Source organism: Amphiprion ocellaris, chromosome 18, assembly GCF_022539595.1.
Source record: "Amphiprion ocellaris isolate individual 3 ecotype Okinawa chromosome 18, ASM2253959v1, whole genome shotgun sequence".
Lineage (NCBI taxonomy): Eukaryota > Metazoa > Chordata > Actinopteri > Pomacentridae > Amphiprion > Amphiprion ocellaris.
The window spans coordinates 26,031,701-26,050,933 of NC_072783.1; the positions used below are offsets into that span (position 1 = coordinate 26,031,701).

General features: G+C 39.3%; 2 protein-coding genes across 2 annotated transcripts; one reads left to right on the top strand and one right to left on the bottom strand.

Moving 5' to 3' along the window:
- Positions 1–639: 639 nt before the first annotated feature.
- Positions 640–3,690, top strand: ca15b (carbonic anhydrase XVb). Its single transcript, XM_023293814.3, has 9 exons — positions 640–695; positions 1,022–1,097; positions 1,232–1,258; positions 1,354–1,524; positions 1,801–1,949; positions 2,051–2,146; positions 2,313–2,391; positions 2,505–2,668; positions 2,752–3,690. Exons 2-9 carry the CDS (start codon positions 1,022–1,024, stop codon positions 2,929–2,931), a joined length of 942 nt encoding a protein of 313 aa, XP_023149582.2. The 5' UTR covers positions 640–695; the 3' UTR covers positions 2,932–3,690.
- Positions 3,691–4,586: 896 nt separating this feature from the next.
- On the bottom strand, positions 4,587–18,490 carry mmp25b (matrix metallopeptidase 25b). Its single transcript, XM_023289835.3, has 11 exons — positions 18,366–18,490; positions 18,173–18,264; positions 16,557–16,689; positions 16,289–16,430; positions 13,939–14,246; positions 13,600–13,779; positions 12,757–12,841; positions 12,423–12,505; positions 12,140–12,292; positions 7,447–7,740; positions 4,587–5,667 (listed from the first exon to the last, which is right to left on the bottom strand). The coding sequence occupies exons 2-11, from the start codon at positions 18,254–18,256 to the stop codon at positions 5,399–5,401; spliced, it is 1,731 nt and encodes a 576-aa protein (XP_023145603.2). The 5' UTR covers positions 18,257–18,264; positions 18,366–18,490; the 3' UTR covers positions 4,587–5,398.
- Positions 18,491–19,233: the final 743 nt, after the last annotated feature.

The following is a 19,233-nucleotide window of genomic DNA, read 5'->3' on the forward strand; positions in this document are numbered from 1 at the left end:
TGCCTTGGTTACATTGTCTCCTATAACAAGTCTATTTTAACAGAAGCATCAACAACCTATAACGTCATTTAAGTTGAATGACTTGTTACCAGACTTGAATTCTAATGTGACTCTGGGATTATGTTGAGTCAATTTGCTCCCAAGTTGCTCAAAAAGCAGGATGGTTTTTATGCAAGTGTAAACACACATTTGGAAAATTCATAAAGTATTATGTTGTTCAAGAGAGCCGAAGACAGTCTCCTGTGGATGACAGTGACAAGGAACTATAAGTAGGGGAATTTCTTCTAGTTAAAAAATGATCAGTGTAGAGATTTGTTTTGTGGGTTTCCTGGAAACTTTCTTCCACCTTTTTCTTCTTTTTTTTTTGGAAACAGAAATAATACACTACGTGAAGTGTATATACAATTTAAACAGCATTACTTAATGTATTCATGGATGTCAAATTATTATATTAGTTATGAATCCATAACTAATAGCAAAAACGTTCCTTTGAGCAAACAATCAAAACCACCTCCTCTGATAATTAGCCACCAAAAAAGAAAAAAACTTTTCAGGAAGGTAAAGGTGTACTCAGATGTCAGAAGGAGGCGGTTTCATACCAGCTGCTGGACGGGTTGAGAGAACATAAAAAGGAAGGATGAGGCTGGACTGCACAGCTGTCAGAAGACGAGAGAGGGGCCACAGGTGTGTCAAAGGTAAGACACTTCTGCTCAACTCAAATGGATTCAGCTGCTGCTTTAATGTCAGAAACGGACTTTTCACCCCACTTTCTTCTCGCAGAATTGAGGAACTTTTGTCATTTTACCAGCTGGTTGTTGCATTTTAAACGAAAAAACATATAAATATTTGCACTCTGCCAAATCGGAAATCACTAAAGTTTTTTTTTTCTTAAATAAGTTGCTGTTTCTGTCCTTTTATTCAGATATTAACACTGCTAGAACTTCAGTTTCGTTCCAAACATGAAGTGATGATATTTTTTACATGCATATATATTAATTAACGAGATTGTTGTGTGTTACAGATGAACTGGTTTGTAGTAGCTGCACTTGCTCTGTGCGTAATTGCGCCTGGCACCGACTGTGCCGACGACTCCATCGGTATGTTGTTCTTTTTTTTTTAACTTTTCTTTTTTCCGAGACCTCTTAAATTTAAAATGTCATCTTATTTTCTACGTAGAGCCACTACTTGTCACAATAAGTGGAATTCTCTCCTTTTTTTTTCTCTCCTCTAGCCTGGTGTTATCATCTGCCAACCTGCAGTAAGTAATCTCGTTTTTTTTTTTTCCCCAATCATCGTCATCTTGATCGTTTCTTCTCTCCAGCGACTCAAAATCTCGTTGTCTCTGTTTTGCAGATGATACCACATGGCCAAGAATTGCTGCTCCGTTCTGCAACGGCACCAGACAGTCGCCCATTAACATCGTCACAGCAAACGCTGCAGGAGACGCCAGTTTGGGCAGTTTCACCTTTGTAAACTATGACAACACCGCTATCATGAACAAGATGGAGAACACCGGCAAAACAGGTGAGGCATGAATTAAACTTAATTAAACTGCATCATTATTTTTTTTAATCCTTCCTTTTTCCTCTTAAATGAGACCTAGCAGTGCAGCCCTTCCAACCTTCCTCCTATTTTAGATGTAGAGGTGAAGCCTCTTTAAAAATAAAAGATAAAAAAATTGAGAGAGTGGAATTTTGGTTTCATATTTTATCCTACAAGTGCAGCAAATGGCTGATGTGGCTTATTTCTCATTATTTATAATTAAATGGTTCATTCTGGGCTCTTTTTTTTGTCTTCTAGTCAAAGTGAGTCTCAACAGTGGTGCCAAAGTTTCAGGAGGAAACCTGTCTGAGGCCTATGACAGCCTGCAGTTCCACTTGCACTGGGGTAATGGCTCCACTGTCCCCGGCTCCGAGCACACTGTGGATGGAACTCAGTATGCCATGGAGGTATAGATCCATGCTGACTTTTTGTTTCGTGTGAGCTCTGAGCTAAGATCTCTTCAGCATATTCACGTTAAATAATTCTTTGCTTTACTTGATTTCCTCAGCTGCACATCGTAAACAGCAAGGAAAGCTTGAATGGCAACACAACTCTAGCAGTTGCAGACCCCTCAGGACTTGCTGCTCTCGGTTTCTTCATTGAGGTGAGAAAAGTGGCATTCAAATTGCCCATCCGTCTCAAAACTTGCACATCTCTTTAAGCTTTTCTAACTTATTAATGTTAAAATCCTGCTCAAGTGTTGGACACCCACCTGTTTCTCGGTGGTTCGCTTTACTTTCACAGCTGAATTAAAACGTACATTTTTTCAGGCACTGTCAGATGGTTCAACCGGCCAACCTGCAAGCTGGCGCAATTTGGTTGCCTACCTGGAGAACATCACAACCCAAAGTAAGGCGTTTTCCTCTTTTTTTCTTTCATTATTTTTATCTTGTAAAAATTTTTCTCCAGTGCTTTTGAAGTGTGCCAGCTACAGTCCCTTCAAATACTGTTTCTGTCCTCAGACCAGACCGTTAGTATTACACCTGGGATTTCCCTGAACGACCTCCTGTTTGGGGTGGATCGCACCAGGTACTGGCGCTACCATGGCTCCCTGACCACCCCCAGTTGTAATGAGGCTGTGGTTTGGACTGTGTTCAAGGACACTATCAAAATCAGCACAGATCTGGTGAGTCTTCTTGTCTTTTTACAATGGCCAGTGCTCTTCTAAGTCTTCCATGCAGCTAACTGGCTCAACATTTCCTCTTCCAGATTGATCGCTTTGCAACTTTGCGCATCGGCAACAGCATGTCAGAACACATGGTCAACGTTTTCAGAAACGTCCAGCCAGCGCTACCGGTGTCAACGCAGGTATCCACCACCAGCGGCACCTCCAAAACCTGCTACTCTCTCGGTCTGATGGCCCTCAGCGTTGTCCTGGGGAGAAGCTAGAACCAAACCCTGTACCCTCCCTTATGGTTCCCTGACTTGTCCAAAATGTTAATACTTAAAATATGCACTGACTCTTTATTAGTGCCTATAGGTCAGAATGTGTGTTGCAGCACACAATAAGTCTTTTCACCTCGAAACCAAACGGAGCCATAGTATCACAAGAACTCTGCTTTCCAGTGTAGCTTTATATGTGAACAATATTATCATTGAAAGGTTGACGGGTATGAAGTATGGTGATGGCTGCCTCTGCTGTAATGTCCCTGATATCTTCTCAGGGTTGTGATTACCTGCAACTTGTGTCTGTTTTGAGCTGCTGAGACATGCATGCACCTGCGCTATGTTTACTGGGTAGTAATGGTAGTTCTGGCAACAATAAGAACATGACAGTATTTGTTGCATTTTAATCTGCATTGATGTTTGCTTTGTGTCTGTCAAGTTACAAAAAAACATGCTGAATTTTTTTTTGTTTTCTTTTTGTACCTCAGTTTTTATTGCCTTTTTAATTTTTGTAACCTCACTCGCTTTTGTTTTATCTTAATCAGTGCAGATGTTGCAGTAGAAATGCATTATTGTCACACATGAAATGAAGTTGTGTTTTACTTGGTGTAATGAAGGATCTTTTTAATCTATTGAACACCATTATTTATCGAAATGATGTACACTGCATTTATACCTTCATGCGGTATTGCAGTACTTGTACACATAGCCACTGTGACCTCTTGATCTTATCAAATGCTGAATAAAATTGTTTTGTCAATCGCTTCTCTTCAGCCTCCGTTTTATCCATAAAGATGATTATTTTTTACAATAATATGCAAGCAGGAAACTAAAGTAACAGCATTAAGTTGAATCTCTTCGTTAGAATTATGACTTTTAAGTCATATCAGATGGGTGTGTGTGTGATTTCAGAGTGTTTTTTCATTCTTAGTTTTATTAACTGAGCCCATGAAGATGCAATTGTTTCTCACGGTCCTTTTAGTTCAGCTTATTCAAGCATTCCCTTTTAAGTAACAGAATAAACACACCTGTACAAACTCAAACATACTGTAATTGTCTTTTGAGCAGAATATGTAATGGTTAACTAGGTGTATTTAAAAAAAGAAAAGATGAAGGCCTTTGAAGTAAGCATGATCAATTTTTTTCATGTCAAAATCAAAGTAAGTGTGACTATTGTTGGTTAATACCTCCAGACGTTCAGGAGACTTTACTCATGAGCATCACTTTCCTTTGAGAGGCAGAGTTTCTAACCGTAAAATCCGAGCTGCTTCATCTTGAGTCATCTGAGGGAAGGCCGAGCTAAAAGGTGAATTGAGTTTATCAGTCTCATCAACAATCTGACATTCTTATGTTACTCTTTCTTCTGTTATTTGCAACCCTTTGTATCACCCAGATTCAGTATCTCTCTGATGTGTCACCCTTCAGAGGGATAGATGCTGTTCATAAAGCTATCGCTCTGGGATCTCCAGTGACGGACACATAAGGGGCTGTCACTGGAGAATGATCAGCATTTAGTCCTTTCAGCATTTATCATGCAAGTCACGTATATGCGACATGCGTAAAAAAATACAAAGAACAAAGCTTGATGGTGCCAAGATAAAGAGATGAAGTTTTGATAAGAAGTTGAGCTATAAGGAAACTAATATGATATTTTATAATCTAATAAATGGTCCCATTTGTTTATTTCTTGCACACATATAGCAAGAGTTTAATATTTTTATACGTGGACAACACTTGGATCAAAGCTACTTTAACAATAAAATGATTTATCTTAGCATCATAGTGACAAACAATCACTTCATTAACCCATTTACAATAAAAAAAAATCACATTTAAACCAGTTGCAGTGTAAAAGAACAAAATGTTGCATGTAAAACCAGTTTTCCAAATTTAAAATGTAACAACAAGAAAGCAAAGGTTCCTCTCACCATTTAACATTGCAGTTTCTGCAAGATTAATTCACCAAAATCATATTTCTGTCTGTACTGTACATACAGACATCAACACATGCGGAAATTTTTATTCTAAGAAAATTAGCTTTAGCAAAGCAATTGATTATCGCAGTCAGGTATGTTTGTGTTGTCTGCTTCCCATCCAAACATAGGCTGGTTACATACGACCTCATTATGAGGGAGTAGCCCTTGTGCTGGATTATGGTGTTAAATTTCCATGCATTCACCTTCACAGGCTCCATGTAATCCAACACTTACTCTAGAAAAAGGAACGTGTGAAATTCTATAGCAGGAGGGAGAGAGGATGCACAGGCTGCTGTTTTAACAGGTCAGCAGTAAGTTCTGATCAGATAAAGTATTTACATTTACATAAGCCTCATGTGGGCGTCTAATGCAGGCTTTTTATGGCATTAATATGTAACGTGAAACCAGCGTGTGGGCTGTAATGTTCTGTGAGTGACATAAAGAGTCTCCGTTACCCTCCAGTGGAATGAGGGCAGTAGTACAAAAACAGCCACTCAGTCTTCACACAAAACTCTACTAAACACACTGGTTACTAATGCAGCAGAAACCAGGAGGATCCAGCTGCTTCTCAGAGGTGGAGAGGATCCTTTTAGGTCGCAGCGGCATTCCTGTGGGAATCGAGGACTCGCTGCAGTGGAGGTTGAAGGAGGAGCTGGACATCTGAGCCAGTCTTCTCCAATGGATTTGGGAGTGACAGCATCTTGGGTCAGTCTTCCTTTCATGAACACCCAGTAGGAGTTGTCTTTGAAGAAGTAGGCATCTCCTAAAGAACAACAGCACCAGTGGAAACAATGGATAAAGCATCCAGTTTTTAAGGACTAGAACAGAGATGCTGCAGAAAAGAGGTGGTGGTATTTATGTTTCATGCAGCTTTGTGCTTTAATACATATCTGAGGAAAACTGTTAATTTGCCACGATTCTCTGGCAGGTAGAATCAGTTTCAGGTTCCTGTAGCATCACCTTGAAATATTCAGTGTGTCTGTGTGTCACAGTAGTTCTAAATGCTTTGGTATGAGGCATCTGGAATCCCTTTTAAAATTTCTTGAAACTGTGTCAGTGCTCACTGAAGAGTTTTCCTTTGAAGTGACTGCAGGGCAGGGCAAGTAATTCTAGTCCTGAGTTACTACTCCTCAGGCAGTTTAATTACTGGGAGTAATGAGGCATCTTTGGTTGTCAGTGAGCCATGAGAAGTGTAACTTTGGGTGCAGAATAAATACCTGAAGCTGCCCAGCAGTCAGATGGAACTGAAGAAGGTCTAATTATTTGCAAATGTTTTTCATGTGCATACGCTAAACTGAAGGTGAATATTATAAACATCACACTTGTCAAATATCTTAACTTATCCTTGTTCAAATAAAATGAGTATTAAAGATGACATTTATCCAATAGTCAGTTCAGATTTATTTTATGTAATTATGTGATTGGTCACTTTGAGGCTGGTTTTTATATTTGAATTTATAGCGCTCTGTAAAAAATAAATCAGCAAGTTTTACTTAATTTGACTTTTTCGATATTTTTGAAATATCTATAAATCTATAAATTACAGACTGTGAATGTACTTGTCTAGTAATTACAATAAAAACCTGAAACTATTTTTTAAAGAAAGATAAATCATTGTGACATGAAAAGACTGTTGAAATACAGTTGTATTGCAATATGATTAATGTCTAATTCTCTATTTTTTAAATTTAATAAACATAACTGTCAAACTTAAGTTTAATACTGTAAATATATTTCTACAATTGAAACCAAACAGTGAAAATTAACCAAGAAAAATTGGTTTTGTAATTTTACTAATTACAAATTACATTTGTTTGTTTTAAACCAATCTATCTATCTATCTATCTATCTATCTATCTATCTATCTATCTATCTATCTATCTATCTATCTATCTATCTATCTATCTATCTATCTATCTATCTATCTATCCATCCATCCATCCATCCATCCATCCATCCATCCATCCATCCATCCATCCATCCATCCATCCATCCATCCATCCATCCATCCATCCATCCATCCATCTATCTATCTATCTATCTATCCATCCATCTATGGCTATTTTACATTATTTTACGTAATATTATTTTGTTTCTTTATTTTTGGCACCTCAGCTCTGGACTATTTCCTGGGTTATAAAAGGCCCACCATGTGATCTCTCTCTCTCAGGTGCTGCGCTTCCAGCGACTCCATTTGGCTTCTGTTTGACATTTGCTTTGGTTGCTTTATGATTAACACACCTCCTGTGCTTTATTGCTTTTGTTAAGCATTCTGCTGCTGGAATGATGCATGTCTAGTTCCATCTGTGTTCCTGCCCATCAGCTGGGTTTGTCCATCATGTGTGAGTCATAATTTTTATCTTCTCGTCGTGACTTTTGTCAGTTACCTAGCATTACTATGAATGCTCCTCATTCCTGTCAGCGTCTTGTGTGTGCGAACTGAAAAATGTCCCCCAACTCGAAACCTCTTCAGCCTAGTTTATTTATCTGCAGTTTGTGACACAGATTTATTGCATGTCTATGCATGAGAACGCAACGTTACCTTCACCCCAGCTGATGACGTCATCCATGTGGAGGGGGATTCCTTCCCACAGTTTGTTCTTTCGTGGGTAGTCCAAATCGGGCTGCCTGGTCGCCTGGTCACCCTTACGGCTCTCATCAAACCTCCAGTACTCCCCTCCGCTGAACAGGTAGGTCTTTCCGTTATGGGCCCAGATGAAGGCTGCATCCACCCTGTCCACCAGCTGGCCGTTCTTCCTCCTCATGCCCCACTCAGAGAGGAGCCGGGGGTATCCAGCCATGGCCTCTGTGTCCTTGAAGACCCAGTACTCAGATCCTGCACAGGTGGAGGGAGGTGTTGGTGCAAAATCAGAGAAGAATGCTGATGGTTCACTTACCTCAACATGATTACTGAATGCTGGTGTATTGTGGCTATTTATTTCCATTTCATTCTGTTTTCTGTGTTAGTTTTGTAAACGAGTTGTTGTTGTTTTTTTCAAAGAAAATGAGATGCAGTAAAGCACCAATTCACAGCTTTAATTTGAGTAGTTTTACATCATACAGACAGACAGACAGACAGACACACACACACACACACACACACACACACACACACACACACACACACACACACACATCTTTATATATGTGCCGGCGGGCACCTGGTTGCCCGCAGAGACCATGTGAGTTGCCCCCAACACATGTTCTAAAAATAACACTAGTCACCATGAAATTCCTTATAAAAAATTATAGTTGCTGTTCTTTTAAAATCAAAAATACTTACATTAATACAGATTTTAAATTACAATATTTATTATAATTTTTTTTAAAAAACAAAAATGTCTTCGGTGTAAATGAACTTTGACTTTGTCCGAGTCAAAGTTCACTGCGCATGTCAAACCACCAGGTCACTCTGCTGAAGCTTCCGGACACAGACACTTTGAGAAGCTAGATGGGGTTTTTACCCCCACAACATGACAGAGAAGTGAAAGAGAAAACACTATTTTCAAGATGACTGGGAGGAAGAGTTCTTTTTCACAACAGTGAAAGATAAATGTATGTGTCCTATTTGCGGGGCGACTATTGCGTCGGCAAAGCGGCACAATGTTGAGAGACGCTACTTTAGCCGCCACAAAGCTTCCATGCTAACTAGCCACCTGGTAGCGCACATAGACTCTATGCGCACTACGGACAGGAAAAGCCGGGACTTAAAGGCAGATTTGACATCTACTAAGCGGCGAAAAGTTTCTTCATGGAGAAAAATGTACCGTTAGAAAAGCTTGTTTCATTGACGACGTACGGGGCTCCTCCATGACGGGCCGGCATGCAGGCTTCATTGTACGATGCAGAGGTGATCCAGACTTCCCAACATTCCTACATTACCACTGCATCATTCACCAGCAGGACATATGTATGTACAAAAGTGGCCGGATTTGATCATGTGATGACTCGTGTCATGAAGATCATAAATGGCTCCAAAGCCAAACAACCAGGACATTAAAGGTGCTGCTGGAGGAGCTGCCAGCTGAACATGGTGACCTGTTACTACACACAGAAACCCCATGGATCAGCAGGGGAACAGTTTTGCAGCGTTTTTTGTCACTGTTGGCCGAAATCAAAGAGTTGATGCAATCCAAAGGGGAAGACACCTCGCTGCTTGAGGACACTGAGTGGATTCTTGCCCTTGCATTTTTAATAGACATCACTGGGAAACTGAACCATCTGAACTGTGAGCTGCAAGGTAAAGGTAAGACATGATAAGCTCTGCAATGCCAGGCTTCCCACTAACACACTTACAGATAAAGAAAGAGGTAACATATGTTGTCATTCAAAACACCGTGCCATTACACAAAAATGTGAAAAATAATTTGTTGAAAACATGTAATGATTTGTTGTTATGATCTGTTAAAAATGTTGCAATGCTGGTGAAAAATGCTGGTGATTAGTACTAATGTGACAGGATTCATTTCAACATGTGATAGAGTTGATTTTTTTTCTTACATAACTGATAATTGTGCAAACATGGGACAGAGTTCATGAATTGTTCAGAAAATGTTACAAAGGTAGTGGTTTGCACAAATGAAGCATGATTTGATGACAGTTAATGATTTCCTAAAAATGTTAGAAGTGATAATTTGCACAGAAATGTAACTGGTGTGATTTTGAACAAAATGCTGCAAATATGCTGATTCATACAAAACTGCCAAGAAAGATATTTACCAAAGTTTCAGAGATGGGATACCTCTGACTTTTAAATATTGGAACAGATTTCCATATATGTGTGTGTTTCCTACCGTCATTGTTGTGGAAATCGTTGTTAATAATTATTGTAAGGAATAATTAACATAAATGTGATCAGACAGTCTTTTTACATATTATTTTCATTATTATTATTGTTTAAAGATGATGGTGCAAGTTCGCTATTGAGGAAGTTTGTATCAAACAAGATGCCCTTCGTACTACTCAGTACCCTTGAAGTTGCTCTCAGGTTCAAAAAGGTTGATGACCCCTGCTCTAGAATGTGCAGCTCTATGAAGTCCCCTCCTCTCTCCTCATGCACCCCTTCCCACTTAGTGCAGCTTGAGCACACCAGCTCACCTATGACTCTGCTTAAACACCGTCAAGCTGCTCTATGCTACACAACAGTAAGTTCTGATGGAGTAATTCAGATGCATGTGTGAAATGAAACTGATTCTGCGGAGAGGAAAGACACACCCTGCAAGTTGAGAGTTTAAACTTGTTACATATCAAACCATATGCTGCACTTTCAGTGCTTATTTGTGGAGGATGTTTCTTCCAGCATATAAACCCGCTCGATTTGTCTTAGTGGGGGTCTGTTATGAGCCGTGGTCCTGCCCTGATCCTTCTCCCTTTTCCCCCTTAACCATATCTGCCTGTTATCTGTCTCGTCCTCTTCTCTTTCTCTCTCTCACTCTTCCTGTCTCTCTATTCCTTGCTACTCTCAGCTGCCTACACTCTGCTGATTACTGCAGCTGACACTCATTGCAGTAATCAGTCACTCAGCTCACCTGCCCACTATCTCACCTGCTCACTATATAAGCTCACCTCATTCAGTCAGTCCCTGCTGGACCGTAGACTGCAACAGCTTTATGGACACTGCTCTGCCCTTGTATTCCTGCCTGTCCCTGTTCTGTCCCCAGCCTGCTGTGTCTCTGTCTAGTGTTCCACCAACTCCCGGATTCCCTGAACCTGCTTACCTGCCCCCTTTTAGTCTAGTTTTTTTCCCCATTGTAAGCACCCAGGTTTGTTGGATTAGTTTATTCATCTGTGGTTTTCTTAGATTTCCCCTCTGTTGTTAGTTCAGAGTTTTTGTTGATTTTTGTAGTCTTGCCTGTTTTCTCAATTAGGTTTGGTTTGTCAGATTTCAGCCCTTCCTCCCTGCCAAGTCTTCCCTCCTGCTTCTAGTTCTGCCCCCCAGTTTGTATCCTTCGGGTTTTGCTTAAAAGAAATTCCTTTTTCTGCCAAAACCAGTTTGTCTGCTTCTGTGCCTGGGTTCTCTGCCCCCCCGCCTCCTACTGTAACAGGGTCTTTAAATATAGTCTTTCTCCAGTAGCTATAGATAAACATCCTGCCTCAAAATCTCCCCTTGAAAGAATAGCATCAAACTTGTGAGAACCACATTCACACCTCCTACTCCACTGAGCGTCAGTCACCACGTCCCACGCTTGACCGTTTTTTTTAGTGGTGAATGTTCATTGAATTGATCATGTGTAAAATCTGGGGTCACAGGTAGCATTATTTTGAGTTTAAAATTCTTTAAGAGGGGGAGTCATGACGATTTTTGCATCATTCTTTGCAGCAATCAATGTTTGAAGTGCCATAAGTAAGCTCATTGATCTCTACAAATGGTCTCTGGCGATGCAAGTTTTGTCAAATATCCATGTTTTTTTCTATTCTGACATTCCACCAACCATAACACATTTCATTTTCACTCCAAGAGGCTGAATTTGTTTTGCCTGATTGGCACCAAGAGGAGTCTTAAAATGCAGAGTATCGTCCCAGTTGAAACTAACTTTATGAGAAAGAAATATCTAAAATTATGTGGGGTTTTTTTGCATTTATGTCCAATATTAGGGCAGTATTAAGAGGTATGATAGGTGAAACCACTCAAATAGTGATCCCAACTGGAAGAAGATTTCTATAATATCGTTAGCTGGGCTAAAAGAAAAATCACGGTTTTCCAGCTCAGTGCTTCAAGAAAACTAGTACATGATTAAAGCTATTTTTGATGTCTATTACAGTCAAGAAAAAATCAGCTTCTTAGGGTGGAAAATAAGTTATATGATTGGTAGAATACCGGAATTGGAAAAATAAAAAACTTTGTGACCAAATTTACAGCATCATATAACTGGCTTGTATTTTATCAAAGCAGGGTTGAACCATTGAAGACCAGATCTGCATATCAATGAGCTTACAACATTTCAGGACTCTGCATTATTTTTCAAGTTTTGGTGCTTTAAACATTGCTCCACAGTTTGGCGTAAAGAAAATGCTGCAAAAATCCATATCTCTCTACATTCTTTAAGATTTTTTAACTCGACAACTAATGTTACGTGTGACCCCAGATTTCACACACATTTTACTTAACATGCACAGAAAAAATCTGACAAATATGAGATGATCAAGCATGAACTTTGTTTTTTAAACTCGGTGAACTGAGGTGGAATGACCCATGAGTCAACGCCGCAGCTTAACCATAAGATTTTGTTTCCTACCAATAAAGAAGATGATTTTACTGTCGCTCTTCCTCTCATAAACGGCGTCAATCTTGTTTGTTCCTGGTGGAAGGCCTCTCCAGAAGTTTTTGATCTGAGCCGGATTCAGGGACACTAAAGACCCGTCGCGCTGAGTCCTCCAGAACTGTGAACCTTTCCAAAAAAAAAGATACCAACAGAAATGGATGGTAAAGGAGATCACTGGGAGTACACAATAACGTTCTGAACTTTCTTTTTGTTACATGAACAAAGTGTACGTGAATTCCAGATGTTTTCTTTCTACCTTTAAAAAAGAAGACCTCTCCTCTGATGTTTGCTATTGCGTCAAAGCCTCCCTGACAGCGCTCATGGAACGATGGATCAGAGCTGGAACACAGAAGGCTCAGTGAAAACTCCCATCAAATTGTCATTTTCTTGGATGTAGTTTGATAAAACATTCACTAGAGGGTGCAACAACGTGCAGAGCTGCTCCATCGCAAGGCTTTTAACTTCAACTCCTCATTGATCTGACATTATTCATCTACATCCAATTGCTCATGAGTGCATTAAGAGTATAAACAAATGAGTGCTTGTAGTCTGGATGGAGGAGCAGTGGGATGTTTTCTGGTTTGACTCACGGCTGCGTTGGTTTTGGTGGAGGTCTGCTGGGCAGACGGGGCAGGTTAGGATCAACAACACCTGGTCGATCGGCATCCTTCACACCTACAACCGGAACAGTGACAGCAGACAACGCTGACTGAAAGATGACGGCACAAGAAAACTTTGCATGCAGCCCACATTCTTCTCAGTAGCCAGTTAATGCAAAACACACAAGATGCAACCTGTTTCTTTTTTAGGATGTGAGAGGAAATAGTGAGCTGTGCATGAGGAGTGCACTTTTACACACATTAGTACTAAGACTAATAAAATATTTCATCAGAGGGTTTTTTTTTTCCCTTTTGACTGGGGAATGAATTATCAAGCTGTAAAATAACATTTCTGTGGCTGATGATGGAAAACAAGCATTTTAGAGTTTTGGGGAAATTTACCTTGTTGTGTAAGCTGTTGAAATGCTTTTTTTTTCTTACAAGCGCAGGGCCACATCTTCATTTAGGAAAGAAATTACGAATTCATAGCCAACCGCAAACTGCCAGAGACCGTGTCTTCATGGACTGTTACTAAATCAAGTGTGAATTTCAGGTAGGATAGCAGAGCAAAAAGGAACTCGGGGAGTGTCTTAGCCGCTCTGATGGCACAACAAGGCAGTATACATCCGTCTGTTACCCAATCGTTCATCACAACAACAGTTGGACTGGTTCCTCAATCAATGCATTTGCCAAACTATAAAGAGCTTGTGACTCGCTGAGAATGTTGCCTCCCCATTACCGAGGTGAAGATGCAAACACACAAAACCACGGCACACTTGTTGTATGCTGGATGTAACACATGTGACATATGATGGTGCAGTAAGTCAGACTGACCGTAAAGCTGCTGGATGGCCAGCCTGTCGTCCATCGGCAGCTTAAATGTGGAAACATCTCCCACTGGACCCTGGTAGTACGGCCTCATGATGGACGGATCAGAGGAGGAATGAGACAGGCCGAGCGCGTGGCCGAACTCGTGCACTGCAACTGTGAACAAGTCTGTGCTGCTGCTGTCACCTGAGGAAGTGTGAAGCCAAAGTGTTAGTGGACCACATAGGAAAACATGAACTGGGCATTTTGTGTGTTTGGTCTTTTGTATGCTGTTTTTGATTACTTTAGCTGTATCTCTTGACTAGCTCATCTCTTCTACATATCCTGATTTCAATCAATAAATACCTCCATAGCTCCAGATCTCATGATCGTCAAAGTGTGTGTCACCCGCCACCTCATCCCTGCCGGGAAAGAAGGCGTGGGCCAGGGTGCCACCCCGCCCGTCAAAAGGGTATCCGTCGTCATGGAGCAAACTTGCAAAAGACACTCTGATGTCTCCTCCAGCTGTGGCCCCACCGCTGCTGTCGCCGGGCAGCTGATGGAACTTCAAGGGGGCCACGTCGCTCCAGGCCTTGAAGCCGTAACGCATGATGGAATTCACCAAATCTTTGGAGAGGCCGGGTGATATGGAGGGAGATGGGTAGCTGTGGATACTGAAGACAAGGATACACTTTGAATAAGACGTTATTTTTAATTTTCCTCTGAATCTGTTCACTGCGAGGCTGTTGTTTTACCATCTGTTTTATTAATCACCAAATTCTACGTGGCATTTTAATTGCATGATCAAAACATCATCAGCCATTCAGCTGATTAAAACTTCTACATCTGTAAGGGATATTTTGCATTTTTTTTCCCTCCTTAATGCTTAAATGTTTAATGATAAATCTGTCTGTATTCTATATTTTTCCCATCAAAAGACCAAAACCAACTGTGAAACACTTCTACTAAGTACTGTCTATATTCCCAAAACCTGATATCTAATTACTCTGAGCCACGGATACACTGATACACAAACAGTTTGTTTTAAATGAAACCCAAAAACACCGTCCTGGTATTCTGTATATAATAATTACTTTAAGAAATAATTTTTTAAAAAGATAACAAACACACAGAGGTCATTTCTTCTCAAATCATCATATTTTTAAAACAATTTCTGCTCCATCGTTTCTGATTTGGTTGAATTTTGTATGGCATAACATGAATATTTATAAAGATACTTGTGGAATTGAAAATCAAGCATAATGTATAACATCAGAAGATTAAAAATAGGCCAATTTTAAATAAAATATTTTTGATTGATATTTTTTGGAGAACCATTTTGAAACTCATCTGGCTGTCTATTGATATTTTTGCTTTAGTGGTATTTGTCATAAATACTCTATCACCTATGGAAGTTTAGCAAGAATTTGTTTTGGCAACCAAGTATTACATATTTAAAAGCATTCTATTTGTATTGTTTACTTTTTATGGTAATGTGTGGTCACAGATAGGACTTTTCATGACTTCCCGTATTTTACGTCACCCATAATCAGATGATCTGATCATCTGATCTACTTGTCTAATATTGTAGATCCTAAGTCAATGCCATGAAGAGACATAACTGTGAATAATTCAGGCTTTTATCTTTAACAGTTTCTGAGATATTGTCGTTCAAACATGGTCTTAAATTTAAAAAAAACATGCTGAAAGTCAGACTTTATAGGAGTTTATATATATATATATATATATATATTTATATATGTGTGTGTGTGTGTGTGTGTGTGTGTGTGTGTGTATGTGTGTGTGTGTGTGTGTGTGTATATATATGAAAAGTACATATGAAAGTATTTGATATATTAATCTAAATTTTCACAGATTATGATTGCATTTATTTATTATTTTTACAACACAAAGTTTACACTCCCTTATTTCATTTTTCTCTTTTGAATCTTTTTCAAGTCTGTCTTTGAATGATGTCTTTTAATTTTTTTCCTGAATTACCTTGTATTATAAATCCATCTTTTCAATTTCAAATTTTCCAGATCAATCCTGATATATTGCAATTCATTATTAATGAGAGATATCATTTGCATAGTGAACATACAACTTCAACATCCTCACAACCACAGTGGTGGAAATAACACATTTAACAGTTTGTGTGTGCTTTTGTTTAATAATTGTTGAAAGATATTTTTGAATCAACATGCAGATATCCTGCCTGGGCCTGAGATCTTTCTGCGTAGGTTTACTTGAACTTCCTTCCACAGTCTAAAAACATGCTCATTGGTGATTCTAAATTGTCCGTAGGTGTGAATGTGAGTGTGATTGTTTTTTTTAAGACTGGTGACCTGTCCAGGTGTCCCCTGTCTTCACCCTGAATCAGCTGGGATAAACTCCAGCCCCCTGCAACTCTAATGAGGATTAAGCCGTGTTTAGATAATGGATGGATGGATGCAGATGTCCAGTTTGGATGTAGGCACACAGAACAGCTACAAGCTACCCATGATTCTTGATAAAAAGATGCACTTTCTCCAAATCCTCCTTTAAGGCACCTTTAATCCTAACAGACGGCTTAAAAACTAACCAGACCTTTGCTATAATAAGATCTGTTTGGGATGTCATGATAAATTAGAGGAAATTTTTAAGGCAATAGTTGATGAATATGATTCATATGGAGAAGTTATACAGCCACAGAGTAACATGACAGGAAACACACCTCCATGTGAGGTCTGTCTTATGCCACCTAAGGCCTGACAGAGCGTATCTCTTCCTCCTCCTCCTCCTCCTCAGGTCCATTCTTCCAACAATGTCAGGGAGGGAGCAGCGTGGTGTGGACATGAGTTTCACGGTTTCACTGTCTGCAAGAGAAGTTGAGCACAAATGTGGAAACTAACAAGCAGATAACAGGAAGTCTGAGACCTCACGTGATCCTGGACGTGTGAAATTTAACATGTCTTGACAGATGTAAGTTCAGCTGTTTTTACCGATCACCCCAGTTTCCTGGATCCCTCCGAATCTCTGCATGACACGAATAGCCTCCTCGATCCCCTCTTTGGTCTGCAGTTTGCTTGTGCGTGGGTCAGGAGGAGGAAGGTAGCCATACCTACTCAGCCAGTCCTGCATACAGAACAGGAAAAAAGCACAAGATATTTGACGATTACACAAAACATGATTACCACAGGTGCCAGAAAACTCATGTTTATCATCTTAATGCGCCATCAACAAACGGAAAACCACAGTGAAGCAACGATATCACTGAAATTCATCTCGAGCTTGAGTTCGCTTTCATGCCATGTGATACATAAACTGTTCCACTTATACTGCACATCATCAGTGTTCACACAGCAGTGGGTCAGACACTTTTTTCTAATCAATATTTCATTTCAGTGTTCAATAAGTTGCTTGATGAGGTAAAAACCAAACAAGACAAATGAATCATAATAACTGAAAGAGAGAACAGCAGGTGTGTCTTTGAACTGAAACCTGGTCTCTACCCTGAACTACGCTCTGCCAGGAAAGGAAATGTCGTTGTGGCTCACTCCATCAACAGTTTTTGGGTTTTACACTGTAAAAAATCTTCACTTGAGGTGACTGAATTCACTTTTTAGTCTTTAGATTTTATTTCCAACAAAAACTGACATTTTTTGCTATTTCTTTTTCAGCAAATTATATGAGTTCCTATTTTTTCTTTTCCATGTTTTTTATTTCAACTTGGCACATTGAGTTTCTGAGTTCATGTTGCGTGTTCTTATCTTTAATCTGAAATATTATGCCACCTCATAAGGCTTTTCCCTGCATTCAGATTTATCTGCATCTAGAGTCCATGAATCAGTCGCAGAAGTGAAACAATGCTTTTTCCTCATAGCAAAGAAACGATGATTCCCAGCAATGTGAAGTTGTGCAAAAACAAGCGATATTTATATAATTTGTAAGGAAGTATGTGAACATGGGAAGCTCGCCGATTTCCAAATTGTGTTGCATTTTTGTGGTTTAAAACCTTTGCGTCACTCTCTACATGTGACTGCAATTAACTGAAGTCAGCTTTTCTAATATGTTGATCACACTGTTCACTTATTCAGTGCAAAAATTAAAAATCACCATTAGGCTTGTAGTTTTTTTGTTATCCCCTGAAAACCATAAAAGCTGTCCCAACGCCGAAACAAAAGTTTTTTTCATGTTTTTATGATCGTCATGAGTCATCCGAATGCTGCTTTATGTGCACTATAACCCCATTCTTCACCATATGTTTCCTCTCATATGAGCCAGAGAACAGCATTCATATTACAATATAAAAACACATACAAGTAGTGGGGATTTTCCCTAAACAAGTAAAATGTGTGACTAAAAGATATGATTGGGATAGAAAATGCTTCACTTGCACACACACACATAATAATCCTAATCATCAAAGTGATCATCCTTTAGTGCTTCATCACACACTGAGACATAAGAAAATGTTCAATTATTTCTACTGCAGAAGTGGAAAATGAATGGTAGTTATGCTCAGTCACACTATATGCATCTACACAGCTCCAGAGCAGCGACACAAACATTTAAACATTGTGTGAAAGTGTATTTCTTGTTAGTATTTTCTACTCACCACTGCTCTGCTGTATTGGTCGGGCACCACTGGTGAGCTTCCCACTAAGGTGAAAATCATCCCCAACAGAAGACCCAACTCCATTCCAGCGGCTGCAAAAGAAGTGCCTCATTATGAACAGGATGCTTATTATGTGCAGGAAATATCTCCCTACAAAGCATCTCACATTCTAAAGAACTGAAACAAAGCTTACCGTTGTTTCTCCGCTACAGCTTCTGTCTCTCTTGGGACTAGGCGGGCTTGATCAATATCTCTCTGCCTCTCTGCCTCACTGTAGAGCAAGTGGCTTACAGTTTTTTTTTCTTCAGTCTTTGTCTCTACGTCTATATAACGTGCATAATGCATGCATGAGGGGATGGTTCCTGCTGGAAGGAAGTGAGCACACGCTCAGAACTGCACCTACTTTTTACATGAATAGTAGAGTAGACTCTTATCCTAAACCTCAAAACTAACAATTTAGATGTATTATATTAAAAATACAAGTCCACACTCACAGCAATGAAGGTCAGTAAACCTTTAATTACTGAGATTCAAATCCTTTTTTTAATCCTGCATATGTCCAACGTTATTATTTGGATTTCATTCATTTTATTGTCATTCCTTTCAATACAGTTCTGTAATTCTCCTTATATAACCATACTGCTAAGTTCATATACAATCACTTGCACTATTTTAGCACGTCATGTACATTATTTTTGTCGTCAGTACAATATTTTACTGCATTGTTATCTCAGCAAAATACAGTTTTGATTTTTAAATTTAATTCTATTTATCCTATTTAAACTACCACACGGCTGCTATTGTACAGTTGATGCTAACGTTTTGTTTTTTTTTTTTTTTTTGTTTTTTTTAATTAATTTATTTTTTAAATTGATTTTGGAATGAATTGAATTTTCTACACACTGCTTTATCCTGCAGGGTGTGACTGTATTTTATTGTTTCTAAAATGTGAAAATAAAAGACCAACATGAATCATTCAATTCTACCTTCAACTGTAATCAATATTCATGAAAAATAGGGATGTGCATGATGAGTTCACTCAACGATTAAATATTACTAAC

Bases quoted from the DNA above. Each gene is read 5' to 3' on its own strand.
- ca15b (XM_023293814.3), top strand. From the start codon at position 1,022: ATGAACTGGTTTGTAGTAGCTGCACTTGCTCTGTGCGTAATTGCGCCT. The intron at 2,392-2,504 runs GTAAGGCGTTTT...TTCTGTCCTCAG, and splicing joins GGAGAACATCACAACCCAAA to ACCAGACCGTTAGTATTACA. The intron at 2,669-2,751 runs GTGAGTCTTCTT...TTCCTCTTCCAG, and splicing joins TCAAAATCAGCACAGATCTG to ATTGATCGCTTTGCAACTTT.
- mmp25b (XM_023289835.3), bottom strand. From the start codon at position 18,256: ATGGAGTTGGGTCTTCTGTTGGGGATGATTTTCACCTTAGTGGGAAGC. The intron at 16,431-16,556 runs GTAAAAACAGCT...CTTCTCTTGCAG, and splicing joins CCAGGAAACTGGGGTGATCG to ACAGTGAAACCGTGAAACTC. The intron at 12,842-13,599 runs GTCAGTCTGACT...TTCCGGTTGTAG, and splicing joins GGCCATCCAGCAGCTTTACG to GTGTGAAGGATGCCGATCGA.